Source organism: Triticum aestivum, chromosome 3A (genome assembly GCF_018294505.1).
Source record: "Triticum aestivum cultivar Chinese Spring chromosome 3A, IWGSC CS RefSeq v2.1, whole genome shotgun sequence".
Classification (NCBI taxonomy): domain Eukaryota; kingdom Viridiplantae; phylum Streptophyta; class Magnoliopsida; order Poales; family Poaceae; genus Triticum; species Triticum aestivum.
In genome coordinates this window covers 53,475,777-53,487,325 of record NC_057800.1, presented here as the reverse complement: position 1 = coordinate 53,487,325, position 11,549 = coordinate 53,475,777, and the positions used below count along the sequence as shown (strand labels likewise).

The following is an 11,549-nucleotide window of genomic DNA, read 5'->3' as shown; positions in this document are numbered from 1 at the left end:
TGTCCGGCCTGATAACCGTACACACGCACGCACGCACGCGTTTCATTTTCTCAAGATTTTGTGGTGGTACATACAACAAAAGGTTTTATTCCTGCGCCAAAGCCGAGCTGATGAACCGACTTGGGGAGAGGGAGAGAGAGAGGGTCTTCTTCTTCCTCCCCTCCGACTCCGACTCCGCCCCCAAATTCGGCCTGAAACGTTGAATGCGTGAGAGGGCTGGGAAGAGGCTCAGTTTTACTGTCCTTAATGACAAAACAATACAAACGTTAAAGTTAGGTCTACAATTACCAACACGATCATACAATTAACAAGTTAAGTTTGAATTTTCAGTGCAAAGTTATTTTTAAGTACAAAGGGTTTTAGCTTGAAGCAAGTGGCTTGGAAAAAAATATATATTACAGGATCACTATCTATTTATGCGTATACAACATAAAAATAAATAATAGTTGAATTCCCTATTTATAAGCCATGAATCCTCTACATTATCATAAATTTTCATTGCGCAATGGCCGTTAAATTGCCGACCAATGTATATATCATTGCTTCATGCAATTAGCATATGGATAAATCTACCCAGACCTCAAGGGCATTGCAGGCAAGTAACAACCAAATCTACAGGTTTACACTTGTCTCAACCAAGCAGCTTTCAGCTTTTCTACAGCCAGAAATTCACGTCAATTTTCTCATGGCTCAAGACTCACGATAGCTTTTTTTAGAATCCACAGCTCAACCAAACACAACCTTTAACGAAACCTCCTTAGCGAAACCTTCTGGTTATGTTTTAGGTAGTTTGTGCAATCTGGTACATGGATTTTGACCCGCGATTCGCTAATGGTGTTTTTTTTTCTTTGGCCCGCAACATGTTGGGAAGCAGAGAATTTATTATTTAACAGACCAAATAAGCAGATTTGACATTAGAGGAGAGAGCATAACGTGCCATACGTGTACACCCTGATAACCGTACACACGCACGCACGCGTTTCATTTTCTCAAGATTTTGTTGGGGTACATACAACAAAAGGTTTTTATTCCTGCGCCAAAGCCGAGCTGATGAACCGACTCGGGGAGAGGGAGAGAAGGCGGTCTTCTTCCTCCCCTCCGACTCCGACTCCTCCCCCAAATTCGGCCGCACTCATCCAATCCATCGATCCCGCCGCCCCGTCCGTCCCCGTCCCCTCCTCTCCCCCGACCCACCAATCCGTGCCCAACGCGTGCCCTAGACCCGCCGCCGCCGCCTCGGCACCCCCGCCCCTCTCCGCCCTCGCCGTGCCCCTGAGTCCTTCCTCGTCGCGCCCCCGGCTGGGTTTTGAGGTGCGCGCTTGGGTTCATCCACCCGCCCACCGGCCTCCGCGATTTCTGGGCGCGCGCCGCCTAGATCCGCCTGAAGAAGCCCTTTCTTTTCTTTTCTTTTCTTTTGGGGTTCGAATTCAGGTTAGTTAACCCTCTTCCGTGCCCGCGCCTAGGCGAATTGATCGGCAACCAAGGCGGCTTCTTTCGTACTGATCCACAATGGAGGAGGAGGACGACGACCAGCGCCTGCTGCACAGCCTCGGCGTCACCTCCGCCAACATCGACGACATCGAGAGGAAGATCCTGTCGCAGGCAACAATCCATCCCTCACCCGTCCATCCATTCGTTTTCTTCCCGTGCACAACAAAACCAGTAACAATTTCTCACAGGGAGAGTTTCGCCGTTTCATTTCCTTTTGCAGGCGAAAACCGACCCGCAGAAGGGCGACACCGAGGCGTCGGGGCTGACCGCCGTCGGTGACCAGGAGAATAAACTCACAACGCTTCAAGATGATGCTCAGGCCAAACTGCACCAGCAACTGCGCTCCGTGCAGCTTGAGATCGATGCTGTGGCTTCCACACTCGGAGGGGCTAAACAAGCTGCTGGAAAGAAAAGCGGCGGTGGCAGCTCGGGTAGCACTGATGCCGAGGATAAGAAGAAGAAGAAGAAGGAGAAGGTGAAGGAGGAGGAGAATGCTGAAGAAGACGCCCCTCGTGGAGGTGCCCTCCAGCAAGCGCTTGCCGCCGAGCGGCTCAGGAGTCTCAAGAGGGCTAAGGTGCAGATTCAGAAAGAGATATTGCAGTCGGGACCTGGCCCGTCCGGGTCGGGCAACCAAAAAGACAAGATGCTGGCAATGTTGGTTGAAGATGAGCTGAGGCGGAAGAAGTCGCTGAAGCCGCCTGGTGGGCCTAAGAAGAAGTCGCCGACGCGTCGGATGAAAACCGTCACCTATGATGACGACGACGACTTCGATGCAGTGCTCGATGGAGCTTCTGCGGGGTTCATGGAGACTGTGAGTTATTAGCCTAACTAGCGCCTGGGGCTCTTGTTTTCTGTACTGTTATCATGTTGCTCTGCCTCCTGATATTACATTCTGTTTTGCAGGAAAGGGAAGAGCTGATCAGGAAGGGTTTGCTAACACCGTTTCACAAGTTGAAGGGCTTTGAGAAGCGGGTTGAAAGCCCTGGAACTCCTAGCAGGCAAAATGACTCTGCAGAACAAGCCGAGGAAACCATGGAAGCTTCCAGCATTGCTAAAGTTGCTCAGGCAATGCAGAACATGGCACAAAGCCGCCCAACTACCAAATTGCTTGATGCGGAGTTCTTGCCTAAGCTCGATGCACCGACTGCTCCGTTTCAAAGGCTTGGAGTACCTCTAAAACGCCCTGGCCTTCCCAGTTCAGACGAGCGGAAAAACAAAAGGCTAAAGAGTAAGACCAAGAGACCGTTGCCTGGCAAGAAATGGATGAAAGCCAATTCAAAGAAGGAGTCATTATTGGATGGTATGCCAAGGCCTCTTCAGCCTTCAGAGCTTTTTTGCTTTAGTGTTATTCTATGCGCATGGAAAATGCAGTCAGGTTTCCTTATTTGCTACTACTTTGTACCAAGATACCTCAGTGAACTTATCATGTCTGATTTCTGCAGTTGCAGATGAGGATGTGGGAGATGCAGCTGCATCAGCTTCAGTTGCAGATGAGGATGTGGGAGATGCAGCTGCATCAGCTTCTGTGTCTGAGAATGAAGATGAGGTAATAGAAGGTTCTGATGGGTTACCTCCAGTCATCCTTGAAGGTGGTTTAAGAATTCCTGGCTCAGTTTACACACAGCTGTTTGACTACCAAAAAGTGGGAGTGCAGTGGTTATGGGAGTTACATTGTCAAAGGGCTGGTGGAATAATTGGCGATGAAATGGGCTTAGGAAAGACCGTGCAGGTCTTATCATTTCTTGGTGCTTTGCATGACAGTGGTATGTACAAGCCTAGTATTGTTATCTGTCCTGTGACCCTTTTGCAACAGTGGCGAAGGGAGGCCAGTAAGTGGTATCCAAAATTCAAAGTTGAGATCTTACATGATTCTGCAAACAGTTCAAGTAAAAAGGGCAAGAGATACAGTGATTCTGAGAGTGATGTTTCTTGGGATAGCGATCAGGAAGAGGTTACACGTACGAAGCCTGCACAGAAGTGGGATGACTTGATTTCACGTGTTGTAAATTCAGGGTCAGGTTTGCTTCTGACGACATACGAGCAGCTAAGAATCATACGGGAGAAGTTGCTTGATGTAGAATGGGGATATGCTGTATTGGATGAGGGTCACCGCATAAGGAATCCTAATGCCGAAGTAACTCTCGTGTGCAAGCAATTGCAGACTGTGCACAGGATAATTATGACAGGGGCGCCTATTCAGAATAAACTTTCGGAACTGTGGTCTCTCTTTGATTTTGTGTTCCCTGGGAAATTAGGAGTCCTGCCAGTGTTTGAGACCGAGTTCTCTGTTCCAATTACTGTCGGTGGGTATGCTAATGCAACACCATTGCAAGTGTCCACAGCGTACAGATGTGCTGTTGTCCTGCGTGACTTGATCATGCCATATCTTCTTAGGAGAATGAAAGCTGATGTCAATGCACAGCTTCCCAAGAAAACAGAGCAGGTTCTTTTCTGTAGTTTAACTCAAGAGCAACGTGCTACTTATCGCGCATTTCTTGCTAGTTCAGAGGTGGAACAAATATTTGATGGTAACAGAAACTCCCTTTATGGGATAGATGTCCTAAGGAAGATATGTAATCATCCTGATCTTCTTGAGAGAGAACAAGCCGCTCAGAATCCTGATTATGGGAATATTGAAAGAAGTGGAAAGATGAAAGTGGTTGAGCAAGTACTTAAAGTCTGGAAAGATCAAGGTCATCGCGTTCTTCTTTTTGCTCAGACCCAACAGATGCTTGACATTTTGGAGAACTTCTTGACTGCCCGCGACTACCAATATCGACGAATGGATGGACTTACACCTCCAAAGCAAAGAATGGCACTCATTGATGAGTTCAATAATACAAATGAAATTTTCATTTTCATTCTGACAACAAAAGTTGGTGGATTGGGTACGAATTTGACTGGTGCAAACAGGGTTATAATATTCGATCCTGACTGGAACCCTTCGACAGACATGCAGGTATAGTCCATGTGAAATTTTGCCTGCCCTGTATATAATTCTGCACCTACCACCTTTTAACCTTTTTAGATGCATTCCCATTCGATAAAATTACATTAAGGTTTCATTATCTTACCTTTTGGATTTGGCAGAGATGGTTGACATCCAAAAATGGATGCCGAGGAGTACATGGTAGATAAAATAATTTTAAGGCGTCCTCTGTTGTGATAGCAGCAAAGATATTCTCCTGTTATTTTATGTCCTAGGACAAGCGATCACACTAACCTGATTAAACTTTCTGTGCACTAGGCCAGGGAACGAGCATGGCGAATTGGGCAAAAAAGAGATGTGACAGTTTACAGGTTGATCACACGTGGGACGATAGAGGAGAAAGTCTACCATCGACAGATATACAAGCATTTTCTCACAAACAAAGTACTGAAAAACCCTCAGCAAAGGAGGTTCTTTAAAGCCAGAGACATGAAAGATTTATTCACATTGCAAGATGATGACAAGAATGGTTCAACTGAAACATCAAACATTTTTGGCCAACTGTCTGAAGATGTGAACATCGGTGCTCCAGATGGCGAGGAGCGAGGCGAGCGATCTTCAGCTTTACCGACCAGCGCAGAGGCTGAACCATCTGTTGATGGAGATGGGAAATCAGACCTTAGATCTGACCAAGCGGATGAAGAATCCAACATTTTGAAGAGTCTTTTTGATGGCCAGGGCGTTCATGTAAGTAATATGTGCTGATCCCAGCCTTTTTTTTCTGTTCAATATTTTGTAAATAACCCTCAATTTTGTACTTGCACAGAGTGCTATAAATCATGATGCCATAATGAGTGCTAACGACGATCAGAAGCTGCGGCTAGAAGCAGAGGCTTCACAGGTGGCACAAAGGGCAGCCGAGGCTTTACGCCAATCACGGATGCTCAGAAGCCGTGATGATTTTGCTGTTCCCACATGGACAGGAAGAGCCGGTGCTGCCGGGGCGCCGTCCTCTGTCCGCAGGAAATTTGGGTCAACACTCAACACCCAGCTGGTTAGTTCTTCGCAGCCATCAGAAGGTTCAAGCAGCAGCAGAGTTCAAAGTCTTCAGGTGGGCGCTCTACATGGAAAAGCGCTGTCCTCCGCCGAGCTTCTGGCTAAGATGCGTGGAACGCGAGAGGGGGCAGCTTCAGATGCACTGGAACATCAGCTCAGCCTGGGCTCCGCTTCCAACCAGAGACCAGGCTCGACAGAGAACGGGCGCTCATCAAACTCTTCTTCCAGTAGGAACATGATCGTGCAGCCTGAGGTCCTGATCCGCCAGTTGTGCACCTTCATACAACGGAATGGTGGCTCCGCCAGCTCGACGAGCTTGACGGAACATTTCAAGAACCGCATACAACCAAAGGATATGCTGGTGTTCAAGAACCTGCTCAAGGAGATAGCAACTTTGCAAAGGGGCGCAGGCGGCGCAACGTGGGTGCTGAAACCTGAGTATGGGTAATTTGCGGCTGTAGTTCATGGGCTCAAAATTTTGATTAGGGGTAGATTCTCGCATAAAAAATTCATTTAAATAGGATGTTGATAGAGAGATGGAAATTTTCTCTCTTAAATCTTTGGGTATGGCTGAGAGATACTTTTTTGCATGGTAGAGATGACAGAGGAATGTTAGTTAGGTGGCGGTTCTATTTCTCCCCAGTTAATTAGTGGTTTGCAGAAGCCCTTAGCCTTTTATCCTTTTCTGGTGTACATGTTTCCTGGGAATCAACTGCAATCTGAATTCACAAGTATTTACAAATACTCCTTTCTGTCTCCGTGCTTCTACTTTTCTTATAATATCTGTATGGGTCGTTCTGTTTCTGTATATGAGCGCGGTGTCACTTGTCTTGCATCTACGGTGGTTTCAAATATACTTTTATGTGTCATACATTACTCCAGATGCAATTGCTAGGCATCGATTATGCGGGGGCTTTATTCAAGCAAACGGTTGTTGTGAATACTTATTTTCGCGCTCTCTTCTTCCACTCATCTGTTTATATATTTCCCTCGTAGTATTGCTTTCAGGATTTTTTTTCCAGATTTCTGGAAGACGATGTCGATTTTTAGCTGAAACTACACTAGTTCTGGTTCTTATTATGAAAGTATTACTCTGGTGTATCTCTGAATTCTGGTTGGTGGCAAATAATTGTTGTGAATAACTATTTCCGCGCTCTCGTTTCCCCCTCGTCTGTATATATATTTCCCTCGTAGTATGCCTTCAGGATTTTCGTTTTTCAGATTTCTGGAAGACGATGTACATTTTGAGTTGAAACTATATGGTTCTTGTTTTGAAAGTAATACTCTGGTGTACTATCTCAGATTTCTGGAAGACGATGTACATTTTGAGATCAAACTGAATTTGCAGTTTCTGGTTGTGCATGTAGTGTAGCAGCAGAGGCAGAGCTACTTGTTCAGTCAACTTCGCAAGTGTGCAGAACTCTAATTGACATCCACAGGCAAAACACTGATTCGAGAAGCGAAACTTTCATTCCAAAAACAAAACAATTCTATGGGTCTGCATCACGGTGATGTGGAGGCCGAGATGATCCCCTTCTCGAAAAAAAAGCAAAAACAGTTCTATGGCTGTGTGAGGAAGAAAACAATCCTAAAAATGTGAGGATACAAACTGCAGTTGAATTAATGCTGGGAAACAAACTAAACGCACCTGAAACATGTACACATTAGCAAGGGTGTTACTTAAAACGTGGAGACTGTAAAGCAAACGTTTCTGGCACCCTCGCCATTGTGACAGTCAATATTTCTGAGGCACTAGGCCACTCTTTAATAGATGTACAATGTACTCTAGTTGAATGATAAGTAAAATTTTCCTACCGAGACCCATTGCAAAAACAACAAACTGCCAAGCAGCAAAAGGGAAAGGGGTAATGAGTTTTGCACACTATCAGGAAACCCACTGCTCGCATCCATTGCTGCTGAACCATGGGACAAAAACCTGATAGCATCGTCGCGTAAAGAATGAAAGGTAGCTTATTACAATCCTAGAGCTTGGAGAAAAAGAAAAGAAAAGTAGCTCTTGGTGCATAGATTAAGTAGTGGTAGAAGCTCTTGGTGCCCGCCATTCATCAGCTGCAGGTGCAGAGAGATAATAGTTGAAGTGAAGATCGATCAAGGAGGAGCTTGCCTGGAAACAAAGTGTAGTTGGTACTCCATTAATGTCTTGACGACAATTACTCAATTGGCTTCTCCCACCTGCAAATAGAGTTCAAACAGAGCTGTAAAGGATATATATTGGACATATTGGGCACATACATCTCCCAGTTTTGTTTGGTGAGAGAGACAGATGCGTGTAAACATGAAAACTACTTAAACTCAGTTAGAAGTATGCTTGTACTCACACTCGGTATTTGCTGACCGTAAGATTAGGACGGTTGGGATGTTGGTTGGCTGCGAGCTCCAGCGCAACCACAGCTTCGTCCTTCTTCTCTTGAGCTGCATCTGAATAGAAATAAACCTCCACTTTCTGGAGTGAATGGAGGTTTTCCCAGCTACCAAACTCAAACACAAAGCTGCTGTCACGCTTCAACTGATCCACTTCGAGATAACAGTAATCAAGGGATTCAAGGCTCGGCATCGCTCCCTCCAGAAACCTCAGCGGTGCAGGTGTGCTAAAGTACCTCAACTTGGGGAATAACCCCCCCATGACGTCTGGGAGAAAGTCCTGCGACTCGCTCAACCCCAGAAGCAGATCAGTCAACCGTAGAGTAACGAGCTCTGGGAAACTCCCAAGGATCTCCATATCCCGCGCCTTCACTTCCTTCAGATTGAACCATAAATTGGTGAGGTTCGGAACAAGTGACGGGTTTATCCACGCCGGCAACATGTCCTTCTCCGTTCTTATCAAGAATTCACGGAGCTGTTGAGGTGGTACATAACCTTCCCACCCTTGGGGTCCAATACTCACATAACCCCCAAAGTAAATGCCCAGAATTTGGGTCTCTTTCAGTTTGCCAAGAGACTTCACCAGAGCTTTCACCTGGCTATCATCCATGCCTTTGTGAGACATAATGCTAAGGTTGAGATTCCTCAGCATCGTCAGCTTGCGCAGCTCTACTACAAACTCAGGAGACCAAGTGTCAAATGTCAACCGTAGATCTTCCAATGATGTTAGGTTCCCCAGCAAATGCATCCCAACTATTCCTTCAGCGACTTCAAAATGCAAGCGCTTGAGTTGCCTTAACAGACCAAAACTTTGTGGCAATTCTTTTATCCCATTCCCAGTATATATCAAGTTCAGTGTCTGCAAAAACTTCAGATTCCCTATTTTTTCAGGTACCTTATCTATTCTCCACAATCCCAGGTACCTCAAATGGAGTAAACTCCCAAGATGGTCCAGATGATAACTGCCATCTCCATTAAAACTACAATCTTCCATATCTAGGACACGTAAAGCTCCAAAACTTGTAAGTGATGGCATCACATGAATATCACATCCGATGGCACTGAATGACCTCAATTGTGGGGTGCACATGTTAGCCAGAGAGTCATCCTGCTCCAAGACTCTCTTTTGGATGGCTAACCTACGAGCATTACTTTGGCAAGATATCCTTTGATCATTAACATCCCATACCCTAACAAAATTCTCTTCATTTGACAATAGAGATATCATATCAAGCACAAGATCATGGACACGACAACCAGTCACGAAACATGAGCCATAACCGCCCCAGATGGGTTGTATCATACTTCTATTCACCAGCTCACTGAAGTATCTCTCTCCAAGCTCATATTGCCTTATCCCCGGTTCCTCCTTGATAAACCCTTCTGCTGACCACTTCCAGATCAAAGTTTCTTTTTTGACCGTGTAGTCTTCTGGATATATGCTTAGATACAACAAACAAGGTCTCAGGTAATAGGGTAGATCATAATAGCTAAATAGCAGTATCTTTCTTGTATTGTCTACAACTTGGTTTTTTCCGTGCCCAAAACCAATTGAGTCATAGACCTTAGACCAATCCTCTTTCTCTTTACCATCTCATAAACTAGCTATTGTAAGGATAGCTAATGGTACACCACCGCATCTCTGTATAATCTTTTCAGATATCTCAACCGGATGATCAAAAGGGCATTTGCTTCTACCACCATATAATCTCATATACAATAATTTTTCAGAGTTGCCGGGAGAAAGTGGCTTTAGCTGGTAAGCCTCACCGGACTTTCTGGCTACTTCGAAACTACGGGTAGTTGTGATTATTTTACTTCCACAGTTACTATCCTTGAAAGCACAATTGATTATTTCCCATGCTTCTGCGTCCCATATATCATCAATAACAATAAAGTACCTATCCACATCAGATCACCATAGGCATGAAATTAGTAATTAGGACTTGTGCAGAATACATGTATTAAAAAAATATGGCAGCTATGTGGAAGACCATCCAAAAATTGCAGTACTATTCTTAATACAGCAATTAACATATAAGCCAATAAATCAAAGGAATATGGCTACTACTGCAAGATAAATATATATTGACATGTGTGTTAGTTTACCGATGTTATCTTACTGGTTGGAACTCTAGTTCTGGTTAATTTCATTTCAAAATAAATAATATCTCTTGTGATATCAAATTTAGTTTCAAAATCTAAGTTTAAACTCATGTTTAGTGTACATACTTTTCATGGAGCATTGGAAAAAATGGATGTCGTTGTTCCAGACCCATATGATACAGGCATGAAAAGATTAAGACAGAAGGTATTTTGTAATCTAAAAATACATTGGAATCAATACCTACTATCCAAATTGTACACAAGACACAACTCAAAGACAACAATCCAGTTGCCCCTAATTCGTGTCTTCAATATACTCAAGACAAAGCTATGTATGCGGAATTGATGATACATATGCACTAATAACAAAAGGATGAATGGCAATTCTTTTGTATTTAATTTGGGTGACATCCATGTCAACACGTGATCACTTATTTCCATAATTTGATCATATTTTGGGTGCTCAATACAGTTATTAGTGATGGCGTTGAGCTGTATTTCCTGAAAGTCAATGAATACAAACTTGAAGATACTGTCCGAGATAAAATAAACTCCGGTAATTAATAGGTGGTTGGTGCGTACCTCTTATTCTCAAGTAATTCTCGGAGTTCTACTATGAGCTGCTTCTCATCCAACGTTTGTGCATTGGATTTCCTGTAGCCTTCCTTGTCAAGCTCAAGGAAAATGTCCCTGAGAACTTTCTTCACATCGGGCTTCTGACCCACCGAAACAAAAGCCTTGAGCATGAATTTTTCTTGAAGCCCCTGATGCACAACTTTGGCAACAGTTGTTTTGCCAAGTCCTCCAATTCCCTAAATGGAGAGAATCTTCAATTGTTGCTCAGGCACATCCCCATCCCCATCCATGAGCTTCTTAATTATCTCGTCCCTTGCCGCATCGATGCCAACAAGCTCTGTCTCCTTTTTGAACAGAGCCACCAGGCGAGGGTCAACGGTAGTTGGGGCTGAAGCTAGATTAGCAACCGCATCATTGACCCCGTACCTGTCACGCCTATCGGCCACCTCCCTGACTTGGAGCCTGATGCCTTTAATCTTCTTCGCAATCTTACGGCGAGTCTTGCCCTTGGGGAGCAAGTTCCCCATCTTCTTCAGTAGCTCCTTGAGCTTATTCGAGTTGGCGGCGGGCTCGGAGCCTTCGCCGCTTGCCAGGAAGCTGTCAACCACATCCTCCATGACGTATGACAGCTCCCTGACCTCGTCGGCCCAGATCTTCACCTGCCTGTCAAGCTGGTGCCGCGGCACATCCGCCACCTTGCGGAGTGCTTCGTGCATGCTCGGAAGCTCCTTCGTGAGGAACTCAACGTCTTGCTTCACACCCTTCTGCAGGTTGTACTCCTCGCTGAGGAGCTGGAATAGCTTGGGGATGAGGGCGCCCATGGCCCCCGTCACCACCTGCATGGCTGGAGCTTGGAGGAGTGGATGTGGAAATGCTTAGTTGTTGGGAGTATGATCAGTGCGAGCTAATGGAGACTGGGTGTGCATCCATCTATCTATGTACTCAGATATGATAGAACAGCCGTGTGTAGTAGGTGGCCAGATCTAGCAGACTCACACTTCAACAAAAG

The 11,549-nt window shown here is 45.1% G+C and overlaps 2 protein-coding genes across 3 annotated transcripts; one reads left to right on the top strand and one right to left on the bottom strand.

Moving 5' to 3' along the window:
- The first annotated feature begins 1,034 nt into the window (after positions 1 to 1,034).
- LOC123060201 (DNA excision repair protein CSB) lies at positions 1,035 to 6,228 on the top strand. Its single transcript, XM_044482786.1, has 7 exons — positions 1,035 to 1,311; positions 1,464 to 1,602; positions 1,712 to 2,302; positions 2,395 to 2,791; positions 2,934 to 4,450; positions 4,739 to 5,167; positions 5,247 to 6,228. The coding sequence occupies exons 2-7, from the start codon at positions 1,510 to 1,512 to the stop codon at positions 5,922 to 5,924; spliced, it is 3,705 nt and encodes a 1,234-aa protein (XP_044338721.1). The 5' UTR covers positions 1,035 to 1,311; positions 1,464 to 1,509; the 3' UTR covers positions 5,925 to 6,228.
- Positions 6,229 to 7,171: 943 nt separating this feature from the next.
- On the bottom strand, positions 7,172 to 11,549 carry LOC123060202 (disease resistance protein PIK6-NP). Of its 2 annotated transcripts, none has more exons than XM_044482789.1 (3): positions 10,547 to 11,549; positions 7,816 to 9,759; positions 7,172 to 7,669 (listed from the first exon to the last, which is right to left on the bottom strand). In XM_044482789.1, the coding sequence occupies exon 1, from the start codon at positions 11,380 to 11,382 to the stop codon at positions 10,777 to 10,779; it is 606 nt and encodes a 201-aa protein (XP_044338724.1). In that variant the 5' UTR covers positions 11,383 to 11,549; the 3' UTR covers positions 7,172 to 7,669; positions 7,816 to 9,759; positions 10,547 to 10,776. The 2 variants fall into 2 exon arrangements, with proteins under 2 accessions (XP_044338724.1, XP_044338723.1); XM_044482788.1 differs by having other exon boundaries at positions 10,547 to 11,541.

Coding starts and splice junctions, on each gene's coding strand:
- LOC123060201 (XM_044482786.1), top strand. CDS start 1,510: ATGGAGGAGGAGGACGACGACCAGCGCCTGCTGCACAGCCTCGGCGTC. Junction 4,451..4,738: donor ACCCTTCGACAGACATGCAG/GTATAGTCCATG, acceptor TCTGTGCACTAG/GCCAGGGAACGAGCATGGCG. Junction 5,168..5,246: donor TTGATGGCCAGGGCGTTCAT/GTAAGTAATATG, acceptor GTACTTGCACAG/AGTGCTATAAATCATGATGC.
- LOC123060202 (XM_044482788.1), bottom strand. CDS start 9,161: ATGATACAACCCATCTGGGGCGGTTATGGCTCATGTTTCGTGACTGGT. Junction 7,670..7,815: donor ACGGTCAGCAAATACCGAGT/GTGAGTACAAGC, acceptor CTCTATTTGCAG/GTGGGAGAAGCCAATTGAGT.